The 23,586-nt window shown below is 42.4% G+C and overlaps 1 protein-coding gene across 1 annotated transcript in view; it reads left to right on the top strand.

Moving 5' to 3' along the window:
• ABCB1 (ATP binding cassette subfamily B member 1) overlaps positions 1–23,586 on the top strand; it is a 106,662-nt gene that overhangs the window by 57,881 nt on the left and 25,195 nt on the right. The window contains exons 9-20 of the mRNA XM_079711496.1: positions 1,436–1,607; positions 2,888–3,001; positions 3,136–3,246; positions 3,427–3,552; positions 3,659–3,862; positions 4,550–4,720; positions 7,190–7,351; positions 8,191–8,367; positions 8,883–9,029; positions 11,538–11,645; positions 15,307–15,384; positions 18,497–18,580. Of these exons, the coding sequence (XP_079567622.1) occupies positions 1,436–1,607; positions 2,888–3,001; positions 3,136–3,246; positions 3,427–3,552; positions 3,659–3,862; positions 4,550–4,720; positions 7,190–7,351; positions 8,191–8,367; positions 8,883–9,029; positions 11,538–11,645; positions 15,307–15,384; positions 18,497–18,580 (1,654 nt within the window). The remainder of the gene's footprint in view (positions 1–1,435; positions 1,608–2,887; positions 3,002–3,135; positions 3,247–3,426; positions 3,553–3,658; positions 3,863–4,549; positions 4,721–7,189; positions 7,352–8,190; positions 8,368–8,882; positions 9,030–11,537; positions 11,646–15,306; positions 15,385–18,496; positions 18,581–23,586) is intronic.

Below are 23,586 nucleotides of genomic sequence, written 5' to 3'. Positions count from 1 at the left end.
TATTTACATAGTCATGTGTTTATGGATCAAAGACCTCAAAATATACCTTCTGTATGGAAATAAATTCTTTCATGTCAACAATTGTGAGCACCTCTTCCTGCAAGGAGTTGTGATTAAGAGGATAAGGACAGATTTAAGGCTCAATTATAATCTGTCCTATTTCTCTAATAATTTTACCATGATTCTATATTTGCAAAGATCCTTCTTTTTCTTTAAATTAGGGCCCCATTTGCTTATCTCCACATCTCTCTTCTTAAGGAAAACAGTCTGCCGTGTTCCTTTCAAATGAAGGTAAAGTTACAGAGGCCATCTCCTTTACTTACCTTGAATATCAGAAATTAACCAGTTTCCCAGGGCTTAAAAAGTACTTGAATTGCCATTTGGGAGTGTTAGTGATTAGAAAGAGAGAGAAATAACTGTCAATGGTCTCTAACATTGCTTTGGTTTTTGTTTGCTTCCTTGCTTTTGCCCTCTTTTGTGTATTTCCCTGTATATGCTGTAAGAATTATTAACAGGTGTTCTCCAAGTTTGGCTAATGTAGTACAGAGTTTTGTGCTGTGAACAGATTACAGGGTTATAGTACTGAGATCTTGATTTGCTCCGTCCTTGAGGCAGCCAGAAGGCCTTGGGTGGCCCAAGCCACCAGGGAGAGCCCCTCCCTCCAGCAGTGAGTAGCCATGACAGGACCAACGTCGGAAGCATTGACAGAGGGAATGGGTAGTAGGCAACGTAGAGAAAGGCTGAGGAGGGGGACACTGATACATAGTGATGGATTATTATATACTTTAAGCCAAATAATTTTTTCAGGTCAGTGATTTTTAAAATAAACATCTGTGGAAGTGAGATAAACTAGACAGTTTATTTACATGTAAAAAGTCTTAGATGGCAATTCAGAGCTCTTAAAATGCTCTCACACATGTATTTTCTCATTTGGTTCTTCCAACAGGCCCAGGGAGAAGCAGGGCGGGGAGCAGACTTGATAGTCAGAGGTTTAAAGGACTCACCTATATTGAGCACTTTCTAGCATTATATCTTCATTTCATTAGTACATTTAAAATACATGCAGATTTTAAAGGGAAAACACAAGTGTTTTCAAAGCTTCTGTTTTGTCTTATGTATGGAACGATGCAAGTTCTGGAAGTTCGTTAAGTATTACTTCATTTATTTCACTATTGCTAAAGTCAGAGAAGGTGCTTTTAAGAGCATCCCTCGACAAATTACTTAATTTCCATAAGGCCTCAGTTTCGTCTTGTACAAGAAGGGATTAACATAATACTAACATCATAGGATCAGTGTGTGGACAAAAGGAGAAAATACACGTGAAACACCTCCCCCAGGCCGTGGCACATCCTGTGTATGCAATAACCATCATGCTGTATTGACCCGTTTCATAAGATTTACAGGTATGTGTGCTAATTTTTCTTACTTCTCCCAGGTACAACAAAAATTTGGAAGAAGCTAAAAGAATTGGAATAAAGAAAGCTATTACAGCCAACATTTCTATGGGTGCTGCTTTCCTGTTGATCTATGCATCATATGCTCTAGCATTCTGGTATGGGACCTCCTTAGTCCTCTCAGGAGAATATTCTATTGGACAAGTGCTCACTGTAAGTGATGTTATATTAAGAGATGACTCACTATTAAAATGCCAGTGAAATTTAGTAGTGTTGGTTTGACTGTTGGAGAATATATTTTCGAAGAATTGTTAAATGCAAAGAATAGCGAGCAAGAGCCTGGGATTTGATATCAGGCTATCTTGGTTCAAATTCCGGCTCTGGGGCTTCCCTGGTGGCGCAGTGGTTGAGAGTCCGCCTGCCGACACAGGGGACGCGGGTTTGTGCCCCGGTCCAGGAGGATCCCACATGCCGCGGAGCGGCTAGGCCCGTGAGCGGTGGCCGCTGAGGCTGCGCGTCTGGAGCCTGTGCTCCGCAACGGGAGAGGCCACAGCAGTGAGAGGCCCGTGTACCGCAACAAAAAAAAAAAAAAAAAAAAAATTCCGGCTCTGCCACTTATTAGCTGTATGATTCGGTTCAGCCACCTAGACTTTTCAAGACTCTATTACCTCTTCTGCAAAATGGAAATGACAGGAATAAGGTGCCATAATTTTTAGTGTTGTTGTAATGGACTAACCGAGAACATGAGTATAGAATCACTTAGCAAAATTCCTTCTATGTAAGTTGTTGGGTAATATAACTACTGTGTGATTTAGAAAGAAATGAATAGTGACATTAGTTCCCTTTAATCCCTGAAGAAAAACAGTATCAAGTCTACCAATAAGAAACTGATTTGGGCAAAATGAAAAAAAAAACAAAACAGAAAATAAACGGTTCATCAGACCTCAAAGAGAATACAGTCTGGTAGAGGGCAGAAAGGCTCCATCTGATAAAGAATGTGTGCTTTATACTTCACAAAATATTTTCATATGTACTGTTTCACTTGATACAAGAACACTAAGGTTGCCCGGTAGGGAAAATAGATAGAATCTTGCCTGTTTTTGCAAATAAAGAAATTGAAGCCCAGAGATCTAGGAGAATCACCTGAAGACATAAAGCCAGTCAGTGCTCAATCCAGGATTCAGACTTTGGGCTTCTGACTCCCATAATAGGGTTTGTTTCCACTGTACCCTACTGATGACCTAAACTAAAATTCTTGGCCATTGAAGACATATAAAAATATTCTAGTCATATAGAATTTATTGTTTCACTGAGCCGGTAAGACTAATTCAGCATTCTAAACTGTAAAGTACTTCAACTTTAAAAATCCTTTTAACAGCCAGTATTGATATGTTGCCTTTGCCATTTAAAAATTTAATTAGCGATGTTAGAAGAAGTATGAAAAAATGTACTAAACACTAAGTAACTTGATGTTTTTCCTTCACATTCCTCAGGTCTTCTTTTCTGTATTAATTGGGGCTTTTAGTATTGGACAGGCATCTCCAAGCATTGAGGCATTTGCAAATGCAAGAGGAGCAGCTTATGAAATCTTTAAGATCATTGATAACGTAAGTCTGGGCTGGCCATTTATCTATCTGTCTAAAAAAGTCGATTTTCTTTATCACTTTATTCAACTCTCCACAGATGTCACTAAAAGTAGTTATTGTAACCTACTCATCTTCTGAAATTTTATTCTGTTTAGAAACCAAGCATCGACAGCTATTCGAAGAACGGGCACAAACCCGATAATATTAAGGGAAATCTGGAATTCAGAAATGTTCACTTCAATTACCCATCTCGAAACGAAGTTAAGGTACAGTGATAAATGATTAATTAGTGATTCAACAGTGTATTGGATGAAGAGTTTCTGATACTTCCCTTTAGAGATTGTTTAAAAAATGTATATTTAAACCTAGTTTTGAATTGAACTATCAGCTCATAGTCTCAAAATCTGTGTATTGCCTTTAAGTTTATTTCTCATTCATCATGATAGATCTTGAAGGGCCTCAACTTGAAGGTAGAGAGCGGGCAGACGGTGGCACTGGTTGGAAACAGCGGCTGTGGGAAAAGCACGACGGTCCAGCTGATACAGAGGCTCTATGACCCCACGGAGGGCGTGGTGAGATGACTCTTGCTGAACTAGATGCTGCGGCACTGAGTTACCTTTGCAGATTATACGTCACAAGTCTGCAGTGTGTGAATATCACACCTACTTTTTATTTCAGATCAGTATTGACGGACAGGACATCAGGACCATCAATGTAAGGTATCTGCGGGAAATTATCGGTGTGGTGAGTCAGGAACCTGTGTTGTTTGCTACCACGATAGCTGAGAACATTCGCTACGGCCGTGAAAATGTAACCATGGATGAAATTGAGAAAGCTGTGAAGGAAGCCAGCGCCTATGACTTCATCATGAAACTGCCTAATGTAAGTCCTTCTCTATCTTTGTCATGCTAGAGGGTTATAAAATGCTGGCCTGATGCATAGGAAGTTAGGAAATGACTATAAACTGGAGGAACGTCCTAAGAAGGGAAATCAAGATGACTTCAGATTTTAAAGCTCTAGCAACATCAACTAGTAGTAGACATACATATCTTTTTTAATTAGGGTTGGTTATTACTAAGTTTAAGGAACTGGACCATACTGCCTGTGAGGCTTGGGTTGTTTATGGGATTGCTTGCCATCTTTTTTTTTTTTTAATTAATTAATTAATTTATTTATTTTTTGGCTGCGTTGGGTCTTCGTTGCTGTGTGCGGGCTTTCTCTAGTTGCGGCAAAGGGGGGTACTCTTTGTTGCAGTCTGCGGGCTTCTCATCGTGGTGATTTCTCTTTGTTGTGGAGCACAGGCTCTTGGCACGTGGGCTGCAGTAGTTGCGGCATGAGGGCTCAGTAGTTGTGGCTCTAGAGTGCAAGCTCAGTAGTTGTGGCGCACAGACTTAGTTGCTCCGTGGCATGTGGGATCTTCCCGGACCAGGGCTCGACCCCGGGTCTCCTGTATTGGCAGGTGGATTCTTAACCATTGCGTCACCCGGGAAGTCCCAGCTTGCCATCTTGTCATCTGAGCTGAGATAGCTTATTCTGTTGCTTAATCCTCCTGGGGTTTCTGTGTTGTAGAAATTTGACACCCTGGTTGGAGAGAGAGGGGCCCAGCTGAGTGGTGGACAGAAGCAGAGAATCGCCATCGCTCGGGCTCTGGTTCGCAACCCCAAGATCCTGCTGCTGGATGAGGCCACCTCAGCGCTGGACACTGAGAGTGAAGCTGTGGTTCAGGTGGCCCTGGATAAGGTGGGTGAACCTCATTTCAAACCTAGCTGATTTATAAGCACAAGAACATTCCATTGTTAATTCTTCTTAATATTTTTTAAAAAATCTCTTCTAAAGTGATTCTTTAAGCTATTAAAACCATCAGGCCTGAGGGCTTCCCTGGTGGCGCAGTGGTTGAGAGTCCGCCTACCGATGCAGGGGACACGGGTTCGTGCCCCGGTCCGGGAGGATCCCACATGCCGCGGAGCGGCTGGGCCCGTGAGCCATGGCCGCTGAGCCTGTGCATCCGGAGCCTGTGCTCCGCGGCGGGAGAGGCCACAACAGTGAGAGGCCCATGTACCGCAAAAAAAAAAAAAACAAAACAAACCATCAGGCCTCTTTGGGTCTGTTTGTTTAACTTCTCTTTATTTCTCTGGTATTTTTTTAGGTAGAGATGAATAAGCTTTCATTGAAAGATACTTGCAGTTTTTTTTTCTTTATTTTTGGCTGTATTGGGTCTTCATTGCTGTGCATGGGCTTTCTCTATTTGCAGTGACCGGGGGCTACTCTTTGTTGTGGTGCATAGGCTTCTCATTGCGGTAGCTTCTCCTGATTCAGAGCACAGGCTCTAGGAACGCGGGTTTCAGTAGTTGTGGCATGCGGGCTCAGTAGTTGTGGCACACAGGCTTAGTTACTCTGTGGCATGTGGGATCTTCCCGGGCCAGGGCTCGAACCCGTGTCCCCTGTGTCAGCAGGTGGATTCTTATTGTGATCTTGAAAACTTATTAGCCTTAGCAATGACCCTGTTACTTAGGTTTTGTGAGTTTTTGCTGTTGTCAACAAGAGGAAAGTTTACAGTTCCCAAGATGTTAGATGCCTATTGAAGACTCTGTGGGAAATGAGATACCTCTTATCTTCAGGAAAGTGCCAGAGAGCTGCCGATGTTGGAAACTTACCAGAGCCATGAAATGTCCTTGACCATCAACAGAGTTTGACCTTCCAGCAGTTCTCGAGTCTCATTCACCAGTTTGGACTTGAGTGCTCGTGCTGTGCCAGGCATTGTGTGCTTGGTCTCTGGTGTATGATGGTAACCAGGCCAGCTCTGTGAGGACAAGGAATGGGGAAACCTTTTAACCCATAAGTGCTCCGAGTTGAAGTGTCCCAGTAGAATTCAAAGATGAACTCATATTTGCTCCAGTTCCTCTTCTCTGTAATAACAAAACAGTGTTGTTTCTCTAAACATCCTGTTAGAGTGCGTAATAGATTGTTGAGAGAAGAAAAAGCAGGTCACTAAAACTTCTGTGAACCAAAATAGAAAGAGATGGGATTGTGGCTGCATTTTCCCCCTTCACTTTTCTTATCTATAATTTCACATCTGTATTTTCTTCTGATTCTACCATGGTACTATGTATAAAATTATAAATATAATGAATTTAGAAAGGTTACATTTAAAAATACCTTTTCTTTAGCATGCACATTTTGGGGGGGAATACCACATCCCCAGCTTTTGAAAACATCCATGGAGCTGATCCGTTGTCTTCTCTACTTTCTAGTTGCTGCCACCTAGAGAGTTTTTTTCTTCTCAGAGTTTTTCACTTCTCTTTTTCATACTGATCCTGATACCTTTTTTTGTTAGTTTGTTTTGAGAATTTTATTGCTAGTTCCTGGAGAGAAATATAGAGTAACAAACATTATAAGCACTGGGAGAGTTACAAAGTTAAAGAAATCTCAGGCGAGTTCTAGTTCTCTGGCTGTGTTCCATATGAAAATAAAAATGAGATTGGGCATTTAAAACATTTACATAGCTCTTCAGTTTTTCCATAATGCTTCTCCCTAGGAATAAGCATCATTTATTAAGCATTACTGTGTACATCACAGTGCTTCCTGTGCATTATTGTATTTAGTTATCACAACTACTCTAAAAATTAGCACTATATTATTATCCCCATTTTTTATATGAATAAGTTGAGCCTCACACAGGTTAAAAGATTTGTATAAAATCCTGGAATTCATAAATGGCAGAACTAAGATTTGAGTTCAGATCAATGTAACGCTGAAGTCTGCACTTTGTTGCTTCACATTTATTATTGTCTTGATCATCCAAATGTCCTGTGAGATAAGACATGGTGATTCCCAGGACTGATGCTAGCTTGTATGCACCAGTGTAGCAGCTGGCCTGTACCTGCTCTGATGGACCAATTCTTGGGCTGTAGGGTGTTTTACTTTGTATAAGCCCCTGATTATTACTATAAACAGGCTACGAGAGGTTGAGTAAAATACTTAGAGGCTTACATAATATTAATATGAGACTATCATATTTGTGTTTATAGTTATAATAGAATATCATTTTAAACCACTAACTGTACATTTACTGAAGGCAGAGACTATCTTATACAGCTTACACAGTTTTGCAATGTCCAAGGCATTGGTGGTCGGTAAATATAACTTGAATTAATGAATTTTTCTATATAGTTGTTCATGTATTCCAAAACCAAATTTTTCTCTCTTTAGGCCAGAGAAGGCCGGACCACCATTGTGGTCGCGCATCGTTTGTCCACAGTTCGTAATGCTGATGTCATTGCTGGTCTTGATAATGGAGTCACTGTGGAGAAAGGCAATCATGATGAACTCATGAAGGAGAAAGGCATTTACTTCAAACTTGTCACAATGCAGGTACAGTCTAACTCTAGCATTTTCCTAAAGCATAATATGTTAGGCATAAGCTGATTTTGCTGTGTTCAGTGCTATAAATAAATGTTACCGTTGATTATCTTGAGAAGAGGGAAAAAATACTTGGGTGGGAAGCGGGGGGATTCAGGATCCGACCAGTGATTTTTAGAGGTTTTTTCTTTCTCTTGAAAGGAGGGAAAATAAAGAAGGATAATTAGAGAAAAGTAAAGTTAAAAAAGGCTTAAAAGTGAGCTATCCACTCAAGTAGCCACTAGCCACATGTGGTTATTGAGCACTTCAGCGGTGGTTAATCTGAATTGAAGTGTTTGTAAGCTGAAAATGCATACCAGAGTCCAAAGACTTAGACTTAGTCCACCAAAAAAAAAAAAAGGATATCTCAAAAAGTCTTTACACTGATTACATGTTGATCTAATACCTTGGATGCATTAGGTTAGATGAAATATATAATTAAAATTGATTTTACCTCTCTTACTTTTTTTTAGCATGGCTACTGAAAAAAATTGTGGCTCACAATATGGTTTGCACCATATTTCTGTTGATAACACTGGTCCAAAGCAAACATGATTGAGCCAAAAACACCCACAAAAAGTATATTACTAGATACATAGAACGGATGCCATGTTGTTTCAGCATATTTTATGGGAATACTCATTTAGTGGTTTTAATTTTCAAATATAATCACACCAGAAAATAGCAGTTTAACTTTATCCTTTTCCTATAAAGACTTAAATTGCCATTTCCTTGATATTTGCTGTTAAGCGATTAGTTTTTGTTGGTTAACTGAGCCTAACCAGCTTATGCATATTTCTTGTTTATTTTAGACAAAAGGAAATGAAATTGAATTAGAAAATGAAGCTGGTGGATCCGAAAGTGAAATTGATACCTTGGACATGTCCCCCAAAGATTTAGGATCCAGTCTAATAAGAAGAAAATCAACTCGCAAGAGTATCCATGGACCACAAAGCCAAAACAGAAAGCTTAGTACAGAAGAGACTTTGGTACGGAGGAGGCTGTGGATTTATATCTTCACCAGTGGGCTAAGGCTGGGATACGAGTGGGAACAAGAAATGATTATCCAGAATCCTCCTGTCCTATCCCCTAGCCTGTTCCACAAATCCAAATCTCAACATTTTAGACTCAAGTTGGAATTTATAGGACAAGAATTTTAGAATTAGAATTTATAATGTAAAGAGATAGATTATAGTGGATCTTCAAATACAAACATTTCTGTTCTTTCATCCTTACTTATAAATATACTTGTCACGTTCCAACTGTCAGGTCAGACTTAAATGTTTATGGAATCATCATTTATTTCTTAAGAAATAAAGGAACAATATAACAGAATCTGTCAGCACTTTTTTTAAGGTAAATAGCCATCAGTTGATAAGGAAGTAGGAATAAGATATATTCATTTAAAAATTTTTGTGCATATAGACGAACTGTACATCAATTAAATCAGTTAAATATCAGTTCTTTTCCTGACGAGTTTGTTGTATTATTTTGTGTTCTCCAGGATGAAAGTGTACCTCCAGTTTCTTTTTGGAGGATTCTGAAGCTGAATATAACTGAATGGCCTTATTTTGTGGTTGGTATATTTTGTGCCATTATAAATGGAGGTCTGCAACCAGCATTTTCAGTAATATTTTCAAGGATTATAGGGGTAAGTGTTTATGTCCATTTTGGAGATTTACTTGTGAGTCCTGACTAAAGAATGAACTGTTTGTGTTTGTAACTTTATATAGAAACCACAAAAACATGCAGCTCACCTTCATATGATACTAAGCAGCTTGTAGATGTAGGAATAGAAGTCTTGTCTGTGGTGGGAAAACTAATTTTTCAAAGCTTCCTTTGTTGTAGCATTTGGTTTCTATCCTGGGGCCCTGGGAATGAGATCCCTGAAAAATAGTCCATGAAACTGACTAGGTGACCGTCCCCTACCTGCCGTCATTGTACTCTGAGTCAACCTCAGGAACTGTCCTTTCACCAGGGTGCGAAGAGAGTCCCTTGTATGTTCATCACACTGGCTCAAGAGAGAGCTGCTCTCTGACTCATGTGCTTGTCATGAGCAGGCTGAGCGCTTGGCCTCTGTGAGATGTCCATCCCACGTGTTAAGATGAAAACAAACGGGATGGCTTCCAAAAGATTGAGGCTGACAGATGCTGGTTGCACCTGCTTTTCATTTTGGCATTTTCAACAAAGAAGTCACAATCCAGGCAGGAGTGCCCTCTGTTAATGGCAGATGTTCAGACATTAAGCTGAGGACACCTTTGCCATAACTGCTAAAAACATTGTAGAGAAAGAGATGGATCACTACACAAAATATAGACCAGACGCTAACTTTTGATTATACTAAAAGATACATAAATATGCCGGTCCACCTATGCCTGGCTAACTTATTTCAGGTTGGCGTTCACATGTTTGATGTAGTCCTTCAAGGAATACCTTCAGTGTCTGCTTTGTGCCACGTGTACTGTTCTAGGTGCTGAAAAAGTACCAGGAAAGAGAGGAAGTGTCTGATTCCATGGAGCATATGTTCTAGGCCAGGGGTTAGCAAACTTTGTCTATAAACGCTAAGAGAGTAGATATTTTAGGCTGTGCGGCCTGATGGTCTGTGTTGCAAATGCTCAACCTTGCCATTGTAGTGCACAAGTAACCATTCAGAAGCAAAGGAACATGGTTGTGTTCCATAGCCACCATAGGTTGGTTGGGGCCAGTCCCTGTTCTAACATTTGTCTTGCAGGCACAGAGGTAGACAGTGGCATCATCAGGGGAAAAAAAGGAATTGGATTAGTTAGGAATAGGTTTGGCTGTGTATAACAAAAACTTACAAATTTTATGTTTTCCTCATTCCTCGTGTAACAATAGACCTGGAAACAGGTGGTCCAAGGCAGACACATTAGCTCCAAGATATTGGGTAAGGAACAAGCTCTCTGCCTCACTGAAGGTTTGTAACACAGAATTTAGGATTGTGGGCTCTGAGTTAGGTTGCTTGGCCGTATAGCCTTGGGTCATCACTTGGTGGCTGTGTTACCTTGAACAAGTTAATTAACTTCTCTGTGCTTCAGTTTCCCTCTATGTAAAATGGTGATGATAACAAACCTCAGGAGGTGGTTGTGAGGGTAAAGGATAATATGCATGAGTTTGTTTAGAATAACATCTGGCACAGAGTAAGAGCTCACTGATTGTTAGGTCTTTTTTTTTTTTTTTTTTGCGGTATGTGGGCCTCTCACTGTTGTGGCCTCTCCCGTTGCGGAGCACAGGCTCCGGACACGCAGGCTCAGTGGCCATGGCTCACAGGCCTAGCCACTCCGTGGCATGTGGGATCTTCCCAGACCGGGGCACGAACCCACGTCCCCTGCATCAGCAGGCGGACTCTCAACCACTGCGCCACCAGGGAAGCCCAGGTCTTATTTTTGTTGGAATGACTAATCAAGAAAAATTAATTTAACTTCTTCCAAAAAGCTTTTTTTTTTTTTTCCTTTATAAGGGATAAAGTTGTCTGGGTTGGCTTAGGAATATGGCTCTCACAAGACTGATTTTGGCCCACTGTGAAGGGAGGTGATTTTCTTTCCCTGTGGCGTGGTTATTCTCTGTTCTTGAAGCCCAGGGCATCCTGTAAGCTCTTCTAACCCAGGTCTCCACTTGTGGTTCTAGGTCAGCTGGCTGCAGTTCCCCACTGGCTATCTAACTGGCTGTCCTACAGAGGCTGGCTCAAGGAACCTCCTTTCTTTGGAGAGGCCTGGGCTGAATGAATGAGCACCTTTCCTGGGTTCAGCGAAACCACATCAGCAGATGTGTCTCCAGACACCTTGGGACAGTTGGAAATGTCCAACTTGTAAAACAACAGATCGCCATGCAGTGTAGTTTCCCATCAAAGGAAGAAGAGAGTATTTGTTCCCAATTCTGCTGTGGTGGGTGTGGCACTCCCTTGTGGCACTCTTACTCCAAGAAGGAGTATGAGCAGAAAAAGAGCTGGATAGATTGATGAATGACAGGCCCACTCTTGGTCCCCAGGGAAGGCAGAATATGTCCCCCTTTAGGGAAGCCAGCCTGACCTCCACATACTAAGGCTCCCTTGACCCCGAATACTCTGCTAGATGCAAAATGGGTCAGACTTTGAATGATTTCTTCAGTGGTACTGAAAACCCTTTAAATATTTTCTTGACAGGTTTTTACCAGAGATGATGATCCTGAAACCAAACGACAGAATAGTAACTTGTTTTCACTCTTGTTTCTAATCCTTGGAATTATTTCTTTTATTACGTTTTTCCTTCAGGTAAGTGTCTACATTTTCACTTTGAGAAATGTACCATTGTTCAACTGGGGGAATTTATTAAACATCTGTGTAATAACTTGCTTTTTAGTAGAATTGCTCCTCTAGTTGCTGGGCTGTTAGCAGCCAGTTGCTTTGACATTTTTAAAACAAAGATGTTTTGCTTCCTCTGGCTCCCTTGCTTACTTCCTTCCCACCTTCTCCTCCCCCAACTGGAAATGTTAATGAAGTCAGAGGGAGCAGAGAGTATTTGATCTAATCTGGTGATTAGAAATGAAAGCTGGTGTTGACTTTAAAAAATGCACAATGTGAGAGTTGCGAGTTAAGTTTTTCTGGCTACGTTGGGTCTTTGTTGCTGTGCATGGGCTTTCTCTAGTTGCGTCGGGGGGGGTGCTACTCTTCGCTGCGGTGCACGGGCTTCTCACTGTGGTGGCTTCTCTTGTTGTGGAGCACGGGCTCTAGGCGCACAGGCTTCAGTAGTTGTGGCACGCGCGCTCAGTAGTTGTGGCTCGCGGGCTCTAGAGTGCAGGCTCAGTAGTTGTGGTGCACAGGCTTAGTTGCTCTGTGGCATGTGGGATCTTCCCGGACCAGGGCTCGAACCCGTGTCCCCTGCATTGGCAGGCAGATTCTTAACCACTGCACCACCACAGAAGTCCCACGTGTTAAGTTTTATTTGGGGCAAAATGAGGACTGCAGCCAGGGAGACAGCATCTCAGATAGCTTGGAGAAACTGCTCCTAGGAGGGAGCGGGGAAGGTCAGTATATATATGATTTTGGTGAAGGGGGAATACATTGCAATCAAGCACATATTTTTTGCAGGTTTCTGCTAGGAGCAGTTATCACCATGAAGGATTTTAGTGCTTTTCTAGATATGAGGAGATACAGGAATTGGGCTCATAAAATTGGCTCCTGAAAATAACTATCTGAAGACCTGTTCTGCCAGTTTTTCCCAGAGCACAGGGTGCCTCCTTTCTGGTCTCTACCCTGAGCTCCTTTCAGGGGGTGTTGAAAGTCAGCAGCTGCAGCAGCACATGATTTAATCCTTGTAGAGGTAGATGGCAAGTACCAATTTGTTGCTGACACTAGGCTCTAAAAAATGGGATTTAGGTGAGCCTTGGACATATGTTTGGATATAAGTACTGCCCGTCAGTTTAAATACTTAAAGAAATGTCTTCCAGTCTTCTAAAAGCAACAACAAAACCCAGAACCCCATAAGCCAGTTACACTGATTTAAAAAATGTTTGAAGAGTTTATCATTTATCTTTTGCTAAAGGAGAAGGAATGCTTTTAATGATGGAAAAATGTCAGTCTTCAAACGAAAACTGTAGGAAACATTTGTAAAGAGTCAGATTTTACAAGTTGCAAATCATTTGGCTGAGATGAAATTGCAAGGAATTACGTGCTCTAAAAAGCTCAGCATAGTAAGACAGTGTGGGCTTTGGTGTTAGGCTTAGGGCCAAGTATGAGTTACTCCAGTTGCTAATTTTGTGTCCTTGGGCAAGTAAGTAACTTAAACTGTGTAAGCCTCAGTTTCCTCATCTGTAAAATGGGGATAATGGTAGCTGATGCTTGATAATTAAAAGAGATTATAAGACTAAGTTCCTAGGTCTGTGTGAGGCAGTTGTAAACACAATCACTTATTAAATGAATGAATGATTAGTCACATGTAATTTTTTAAGATAGAACTCTCAATAGGTCTCTTTATTTTACATGGTGTAAGCATGTATTCATATTTTGAACAGACAGAACACTTTTCTGCACATGATAGGAGGTCCAAAGCTCTGGACTCTTTTGTTACTGAGTACTTCAAGTCTCTTTGGGGAATGTGATCATACTAGATTAAATGTGACACTCTAATTGTATGTGAGATTGCCTTACCAACTATTAATGCCATAGGAGTTGGGAGAAGGTAGAGATTGCTGAGGGTGCAGTTGGTTAAGAAATTTGGAGGGAGGTAGGCTTTGAGCTGGAGATTTGAATTGGTGAAGCAAAGGCAGTTAACGTGGTACCTTTGTAACATAATGATGCTCAGAGAAACTGGAGCCTGGTTTGCTTGACAAACCAAGGTGAAAATAAAGGCTCTGAATCCCAGGACCTCAGAAGTGCAGAGGTGGCACAGTGCCTAATGGTGATGTTAGAATGCCAACTCCTCATTTAGAAATGCAAGGAAGGAGCTGACTGTGGGGTTAAACCCAAGGCTCTGGGTTCTCATTCTGGTTAAGATTTTTTTAGACGAAGATTCAGATTCCAAGTCTGCCACCTTAGAACTGTAGCCTCTGGCAAGTTACCAGCCTCTCTAAACCCCCATTTCTTCTGGAAAGTGGTGATTGTAGGTTTGTTCTGAGGACTTACAATGTTTGTGAAGTACTTAACAGTGAAAGTTCTCAACAAAATAACAACAGTAATATTCCTGTAGTGGGCGAGATAGTTCAGATTTCATTCAGTCTAATAGCAGAAACCTTCAGCTGGTCATTTCTAAGTAAAGTTAGTCATTTTGGTAACTTCAGGCGTCAACTCAGTTAATCCAGGGTTTCTCCCTGGATTGGTGTCTGTTTTCGCAGAAGGGTTAGGCAGCATTACAGCCCTGGGTAGAGGGTGGTGGTCTGTGCACCTCCCCTGCCTCCCTGCCTCATGTTGGTGACCCGAGGGGCTGGCGGCCTTCCGTTACATGGTCCAACCGGTCTTCCTTGGTCAGGACCACGGGGAAGAGTGCTCTTTGCACGTGTTTCTTCCCTCGCTCTCCATAATGTCCAACACACTAGGCTGTTATTAGGGCTTCTCCTCTTCTGATACACCATCCAGCCATTTCCGCTCTGCTTTCTGCAGGCCATCGTGTGGCAAGCCTCATCCGTAAACTGCCACTCCCCAGCGCTCCAGATAGAAAGGGGAGCAGTGCTTCCTTCTGGTTCTGTATCCCCAAACTCACTGGGATGAGGGTCTGTCCTGGTTCCTCCGCAGACAGGGCCCAGCATGGTCGTACAATCACATCTTACTTTCTTCTTTCCCAAAACTCTCTTCTTTCCTCCCAGACACAGATTATATCCTTGGGGAAGGGGGAAGGCAGTGCAGAAAATTCTCTCTCAGTAAGCCTTCCTTTCCAGCTATTTCGCTCCTAGACTTCGGCTTTTTTTTTTTTTTTTTTTAACTTGGAAACTAAGAATTTGATATCTCTGTTGTCTGTATCTTTTATGGCTGAGGTGGCTGTATATTCTTGTTTTCCCAGGTTGCGCCTCGGGTCCTGGTGTAATTATGATACAGCCCCCCTTCTCACGCTCAAAAATGTTCTGGTTTGGATGATACATAATATAAACCCCCGGTTTAGAGTGCCTTCTGCCTTGGGAACAACTCCCCAGCTTCCTGAGTGACAGACCCTGTTTCACGGGGAGAAATAAGCGGGAGGGGGAACGGGGGACAGAGAAACCAAGTCCTAATAAATCCCCGACGGGCCCACCTGAGTGTCGATTTCAACTCGCCCGGCTCTGCCAGCAGTGCGGCTACCCGCCATAGTACACTGTCCCCGAAGAAGAGCCAAGCCTTGAAATCGGGCTTTCTGACTTTGTCTGGTGTCCTGCTTTAGCAGTGACACCAAGTCCCCCTCCTGTTGTGTCATCAGCGGCTGTGTCTCTGACAAGTCTTTTCCCTTGGGGCATGTTACTCTTCACAGGGCTTCACGTTTGGCAAGGCCGGAGAGATCCTCACCAAGCGGCTCCGATACATGGTTTTCAGATCCATGCTGAGACAGGTATGTCTGTTGAGGACTGTGCCTGGGATCTGCAAAACTCCCCGCTGTGCCCTGTGCGGGGGAAGCAGTGGGGCGCTGTCAGGTTACTCAGAGCTCCTGTATTGATCTTCCCTCAATCGCATATCAGAGATGCTGCTGAACCACCCGCCAGGTCAGGCTCAGAGCCCTGCCCTGGGAGGTCCCCTCTGGGTCGGCGCGAGGACGGGGGTCCCTGCGAGACAAGTGGGAGTCTCCAGGGCAGTTCACCTCCAGCCTCTGTCTCAGCAGCTGTAGGCAGAGTAGGTGGAAGCGATCTTCCATGCTTCTCATCCCTTTCCTCTCTTTCTTTCCTTCTTTCCCCTGGGAAACCCAGGATACTTGTGTTTCTTCCCACCAGGAAATGCCTTCTGTACCCTTTCTTTCCACAGATCAAAAGTCATCCCCATGGCCCATTCCCTGCTGCTCAGTTTCTTCGCTGGGGCTAGACTGATAGGTTAATTCCAGCTGCAGTGTTGCTAGCGGAGAATGATTTAATGGAATGTCTCTCACACTTAACACCTTCGGAACCCTAACAACAGAGAGATGTGAATGTTTTTCTGCGGAAAGGGGGAAGGGGATTCTGGACACGCAACCCAGAGCAGCCCAGTTCAAAGGGGAAAGTTTCTTTAACAATCATGCAAATTTTGTCTGTGACTTTATAACTTTCCTTTTTTTTTTTTTTTTTTTTTTTTTTTTTTGTGGTATGCGGGCCTCTCACTGTTGTGGCCTCTCCCGTTACGGAGAACAGGCTCCGGACGCGCAGGCTCAGCGACCATGACTCACAGGCCCAGCCGCTCCGCGGCATGTGGGATCTTCCCGGACCGGGGCACGAACCCGTGTCCCCTGCGTCGGCAGGCGGACTCTCAACCACTGCGCCACCAGGGAAGCCCCATAACTTTCCATTTTAAACTCACTAATGCTATGATGCTCCATCTGGGTGCCCCGGATATGCTGGGCGTCAAACCATATTTATAAGTGACATTCGATTTAGACTCAAGGCTTTGGTCCAGGGCTAAATGCCCCATTGCCCCTCCAGCCCCCAGGCCAACTCCTAGGTCCATTATTCTTTGGAAGCTGAGCTGATGATTTGTGTAATGCCTTCTCCATAAATTATTAAGTCCAGCCATCACGCATTAAGTGCCTTCTGCTTACAAGGCATAATACTAGGTATTGTAAGGCCTTCACATCAGAATGGTCCCTAGTACACGGAAGTTACATTTCAGTGGGAGAGGCACTTAAGCACTGAACAATTTTTAAAAGCAAATGGATACATACTATAAGAAATTATAATGCTGTGGTTTTTTCCTTCAATAATTTTTGGGGAAAATGATAGTTACTGCTTTAATTGCAAATCAACCGTCGAGGTAACTTCTTAGGACCATAGTTATTTTTGTAACAGACATAAACTGGTACTTCAAACTCACAGTCTTTCTAGTATTTTTGTATTGAAAAGTGTAAGTGGTTTTCCAAAGAAAATCCTATTTTATGTTGAATGCTAAATTTTAATCTAGATTTCTTTTGTCGATTTTTTTTAAACCCAATTGGTTTATTCTGCCCTGAACCACAGTTGTCTGTTTATTCGACTTCTCTGTGTGAATGTCTATTAAGCATTTCATACCTAATATTTCCAAAATTGAACTCTGACTCTCCCCTCCCCGCAGGGCTTGCTCCTTTCCTGGTCCTCCCCCATATCAGTAAATGGCACCTCCATTCTACCGGTTGTACAGGCTAATGACCTTGGAGTCCTCCTCGACTCCTCTAGTTTGTTTAATATTACAACAGCCTCCTAACTGGTCCCGCTGCCTCCATCCTTATCCCAATCCAGTGGGTTCATTGCCCAAGAGCCAGAATCATTCTTCTAAGATAAAAAGGCAAATCACATTCCTCTGCCCCATACCTGCTGAAAGCTACCCATATTGGTCAGGATTGGTCTGGACTCTTTTTTTTTTTTTTAATGTTTATTTATTTATTTGCTGTATCAGGTCTTAGTTGCGGTGTGTGGGCTCTAGAGTACCCAGGCCCATTAGTTGCGGCATGGGCTTAGTTGTCCTGCAGCATGTGGGATCTCAGTTCCCTGACTAGGGATCGAACCGGCATCCCCTGCATCGCAAGACCGACTCTTAACCACTGGACCACCAGGGAAGTCCCTGGACTCTTTATTTTCTTTTTTTCTGTCCGCGCCACGCAGCTTATGGGATCTTAGTTCCCTGACCAGGGATTGAATCCGGGCCCTTAGCAGTGAATGTGCGGAGTCCTAACCACTGGACCGCCAGGGAAGTATCCAAATCTGGAATCTTTACAGTTACCTATAAGGTCACACACGATGTGGTCCCCACTGCCTCTCAGACCTCATCTCCTGTAGCTTTGCCCCCTCTCCCATACACAGTCTACTCTATACCCATTGGTTCATTGCATGCGGGTATGAGACGAGGAGTGGGAGAGCCCAGTGAGGATAGAAGTGTGTCCAGGGGAAGAGGCGGCTTTACACATTCCCACAGAGGTGCTTTTAAGACTGGTGGCAGCCCTTAAGCTTTCTTGCTTGTATGTGAACAGATCAAATATGCCTTTTCCTCGGAGCCTTTGCACATGCTCTTTCTTCCTTGTCTCAGATATTCTCATTCTTCTCTTCATTCAGTTCTCTGCTCAAACGTCACCTGAGAGAGGACTTCTCTCTCCCCTTCCCAATCTATAAAATAGTGCGTTCCCTCACTTTTTTTTCCTACTTACCCCAGTCTATTTTTCTTCCTACCATTTATTATCACCTGGCATGGTATATATTTATCTGTGGTTTCCATCACTAGAATCTGGGCTTCATGAAATCAGCGACTTTGTCTTTTTTGTTCACTGTTGAATAGATCCAACACTTAGAAATTATGTTTGGAACAAAGTAGGCACTCAAAAGGTTTCTTTGACAAATTAAATGGTTTATTTATGACTTTGCACTTAAGTCCCTTTCTTGTCTATTCTGTATCAAATCCTGAATGCTTAATGTAGGAGGATAAGTGATAAATAAACCTGACCCTGTCACTGCCCTCCGAGCTGAGGGTTTCAAGCATCGGGCTTTAAGATAATGAAATCATTTTCTGTGTCACAGGATGTGAGCTGGTTTGACGACCCTAAAAACACCACGGGAGCCTTGACGACCAGGCTTGCCACTGACGCTGCTCAAGTTCAAGGGGTACTGACTGCCTCCTTTCTGCTGTGATTGTTCTAATGGGCCATTTTGAATTTCAGCGTGAAACTAATTTTCTCCCTACAGTTAATTCTCATCATCATTAAGAAAATGTTCAAACTTTAACCTATTCAATATATCATGTGCCTTATGGCAAAAAATGTTAACTATTTAAATATCATGTACTGTATAGTGTATAGATAACTTATAAGCTTTGTTTTGTTATTTGCCATCTTATTCGTGCTATTAACAAAATACATGTGGAAGGATAATTATTTAGAAAAGGAAGTATTTATCATTATATCATGAAGGTTCAGTCTGTGTTAATGCTTTGCTAATCCCCAGAAAATTATAATAGCTACTGAAAAAAAGAATGTGTGTAGTTGCTGTAAGAAAGTTAAGGGGCACTAAAGTTCAGAGGGGAGCAAAGAAAATCTTAAAAAGGTTGAAAGAACAGATGAATGGATAAAGAAGATGTGGCGCATATATACAATGGAATATTACTCAGCCATAAAAAGGAACAAAATTAAGTTATTTGTAGTGAGGTAGCTGGACCTAGAATCTGCCATACAGATTGAAATAAGTGAGAAAGAGAAAAACAAATACCGTATGCTAATGCATATATATGAAATGTTAATAAGCGGTACTGATGAACCTAGTGACAGGGCAGGCATAAAGATGCAGACGTAGAGAATGGACGTGAGGGCACGGGGAGGGGGAAGGGTAAGCTGGGACAAAGTGAGAGAGTGGCACTGATATATACACTACCAAATGTAAAATAGCTAGTGGGAAGCTGCTGCATAGCACAGTGAGATCAGCTCGGTGCTTTGTGACCACCTAGAATGATGGGATAGGGTGGGTGGGAGGGAGATGCAAGAGGGAGGAGATATGGGGATATATGTATATGTATAGCTGATTCACTTTGTTGTACAGCAGGAACTAACACAACATTGTAAAGCATTTATGCTCCAATAAAGATGTGGAAAGAAAAAGATTGAAAGAAATGAAAAGAGCATGAAAAAATGGAAACAAGGGTAGAAGGAACAACTCGCTCAGACTATAAAACTTAAATTCTGCTACCATGTGAATCTCTTTAAGGGATATAACTAGAAACTATTGAACCAGCAGATTTTGATTTGTGGATAAAGTGACAACTTCTCCTTTAACTACAACTGTTTATGACAAAAATCTACAGGATGATGTGGAATTTGGGAGAAAAAAAGCATGTGATCTCTGCCATGTCTTTCCCTCCCTTGAACCTTAGCAATCTTTAACTTTTGATCTTTCTGTAAGAGTACTATGATTACATTTCTTATAACTAATATGTGGGGCTTCTGTAAAAATAGGTTATGAATGTGGAAGCAGATACAGTTAAAAAATCTCAATGTAAACCTTGAGCATTGTTGCTTTAATGCTTAAAGCAAACAAATCAACAGAAATTGAGGTTTAGCTCAAGCTGTGCAGAATCTAACAGAACAGAACGTACACTGCCTGAAATAACTTGGAACTTCCTAAAAGAGACAACAGCTATGCCCTTCCTGAGCCCTTATGGGATGTCAGATTGTCATAAGAGCTGTGGAAGAAAATGGCAGCAGGATATGCTGGTAGGGGCTTGCTGGTTGTCAGAGAAGGAAGGCCACAATCTTGATGATGTGGCAACGTATTCAAGAGGCATGAAGGAGGGAAAGATGCCGGCCCTATAGATGTCTAGGGTGGCACATTCTGAACAGAAGGATCAGCAAGTGCAAAGGCCCTGAGGTTGGAGCATTTATTTCTACAACTGTTCCCAAAACAGCAAGGAGGATAATGTGGCTGGAATAAAATGAGTGAAAGGGAAAGTTATATAAGAGTTGAGATCAGCATCATATCTGAACTTATATGAGAAACCATTGTAGGGTTTTAAATATGGGAGGGACATGATCTGAAATTTTTAAAGGCTGCTGTGTGAATAGGCTGAAGGGGTCAGGGAGAGGCAGGGAGTCTATTGCAATCATCCAGGGGGAGGGAAGATAGTGTTTTAGACTAGGAGAGTCATAGTGAAAGTGATAACAAGTAATCAGATTCTGGGTATAGTTTGAAGGTACAGCCAACGGAATTTGTTGGCCGGCTGAATGTGGTATGAGATATTAGAGAAAAGGGATTTAAGGGTGACTCCAAAAATTTTGGACCTGCACAACTGAAGAAATGGAGTTGCTTTTTAATGAAACCGGGAAGCCTGTTGAAAGAGTTGTGTCTGGGACATGTTGAGTTTGAGATGCCCACAGTAGACATCCAAGTGGAGATGTCCAGACAGCAGATGGATTTGCAAGTCTGGAGGTTAGCAGAGAAGGCTGGTCTGGAAAAACACATTTGGAGATTTTTCAGGACATGGGTGGCTTTTAAAGCCATGAGGCAGGAGGAGATAGCCAAGGAAGCATGGGAGCATAGAGAAGATGGCAGGGTCTGGGCCCTGAGCTCGGGGCTATGAGATGACCCAGTGAAGAAGAGCAAGAGTAAGTGGCCAGTGAGGGAGAAGAGCAGTGTCCAAGAACAACATGAAGAAAGCATTTTAAGGAGGGAGCAGTCTAGGATCTCAGATACTGCTGATAAGCTTGTAAGACGAGCAAACATTGTACAATGCTGTAGCCACCCAAAGGTGCTCATGGTTCGAACAAGAACTGTTTCAGGGGTGTGATGGGAGCAAAAGCCTGATGGGAATGGGTTTACGAGAAAGATGGAAAGAGGATTAGGACACAATTGGACAAATCATTACAGGATTTTCTGGTAAATGGGGCAGAGAAATGGGTTGGTAGGTGGAGGAGGACGTAAAGTATTACTCTATTTTATTTTTTATTTAAATTAGCATGAGAATCAACAAGCTTGAGGTTAATCCATTCGGCTAGCTCCCTGGAAGAGCCTTTCCTGGGGATAGTGAGCACCGGGGACAAATTGTGTCCTGAAATTTCCTCAATCCTGAGTTCCCTAGCTAAACTTTGCTGCCATAACTTTAGTATCCCTTTCACATAGACCTTGTCGTGTGCGCTCATGTGCTTTCACCGACACACATGTCCCACATCCCATTTAGCACAGGGGGACACGTCCTGGAGGAAACACACTAATTCAGCCCCTTGCAGCCAAACCCTGAGCAGATGCTGTCTGGACACTGTGCACTGGCAGTCAGGCCTTCATAATTCCTCTAAGTCATGTCTTTGCTGTGTTTGTAGAATTAGTGCTCAGTCCTTCCCCTCTGCAGTGTTGTTTGTGACACCCTTGACCACATCCAGGAACTCCATTCTGCCTAATTGCCTATCAGGGTCAGGTGTCTGCTTCTCGCTTGTTTCCTCCAACTCCCACTTTCATGGCCCCAGTAGCACGGACGACACCTGCACACCTTGTATGAGCCACTCTGAGTCAGAACTGTTCTCCAGAATGTAAAAGTGGCTATAAAAGAGAGACCAGGGAAGAGGAGGCAGTCAGATTGTGGAGCATCATTAGAACCAGGAAAGCCCAATATAGCTATTATCACAAATTGGCTGAGAGAGGACAGTTGAATCCCTTATATGGCACCAGCTGACCTGTTTATGATAGTGGATACATGTGTGTATGTATATACATTTATACATATATATCCACACATATATATACATACACACGTGTGTGTGTATCTATTTCATAGTAGGAAGTAGTGTAATTTTTATATATATAAATACCTAAGCCAAGCAGTCCTGTCAAAGATCATTGCCACGTAAAACAAGGTGAACCCAAGTCTGTGTGTATATAGTTAGTGATGATGTTTATCTAAGTTAAATTTTTTTCATATTTCACCATCAGTGAAACATTTTCTCCGATGTATTTTTGAGCAAGTAGTTTAATTCTGCTAACCATAAATCAGAAGAAAATATATTTCAATATTTTGCTTATGAAATTGTGGGCTTTTAAAGTATTTAATTTTCATGTAAGGATTAGAGTTCTGAGAAAAAAGCAAATGAGAGCCGTATAGAAGTCAAAAGCAACTATGTATTAAAAAAAATTTTTTTTTTCCCCCCGGGAGAAAGTATTTGAGGGAAAGATGAAGTTAAATGTTCTTAATTTCAAAAGGAGTTTCAGGAAATAGGCTTTTTTTTTTCCCAGTAAGCACACATACTTTAAAATTGGACTTCAAGCCATACGATGGTGCTTTGAGGAGGAAATGAATAGCCAGAGAGGGGGAAACAGGGAGAGATGGGGAGAAAAATGAGTGGGAGAGGAAGTGTTACAAATACGTGATAGCACAGTGGGATAAAGACCCTGTGAGGAGAGTCTTAGTGGGTTTCAGGTATTGAAGCATTTTGTCTCACCTTGCTTCACTCTTGGACTCTGGTTTTGGAGTATTACTTACTCTCATTCTTACTTTCAAAATGATAATGACTTGGCTACTACTAATAATCCATGCTCTCCCGTGGAGCATTCTAGAGACACCTTCTCTGTGTGAGGAATAGATGATGGGACAGTGAGTGTCAGTCTTTAAAGACTGGTAACCAGTGCAGTGTCCCTGGAAGCATTAAATCACATTAAGCCAAGGGGCTTACTTTCTCTCCAGCTTAAGGTTCTAGGTCTTTTAGATCATCTTTCATGTACACTAAAGAAGAATTTGTCATCTATGATACAGTTTACTTATGTCTGTAGCCTTGGCTATCATCCACAGCTGAACATTTATATCTGTGAAACCTTAGGTATCGGGGTAATTCGTCTGCCGTGAACTTGGGGGATGTTCTTTTTTTTTTTTTTTTTTTTTTTTTTTTTTTTGCGGTACGCGGGCCTCTCACTGTTGTGGCCTCTCCCGTTGCGGAGCACAGGCTCCGGACACGCAGGCTCAGCGGCCATGGCTCACGGGCCCAGCCGCTCCACGGCATGTGGGATCCTCCCGGACCGGGGCACGAACCCGTGTCCCCTGCATCGGCAGGCGGACTCTCAACCACTGCACCACCAGGGAAGCCCTTGGGGGATGTTCTGAATGCTTCTCTCAGTCAGGTGCTATGGGAAATGAATTCTGA

This window comes from Hyperoodon ampullatus, assembly GCF_949752795.1.
Source record: "Hyperoodon ampullatus genome assembly, chromosome: 9".
NCBI lineage: Eukaryota > Metazoa > Chordata > Mammalia > Artiodactyla > Ziphiidae > Hyperoodon > Hyperoodon ampullatus.
This window is presented reverse-complemented; position numbering and strand designations above follow the sequence as displayed.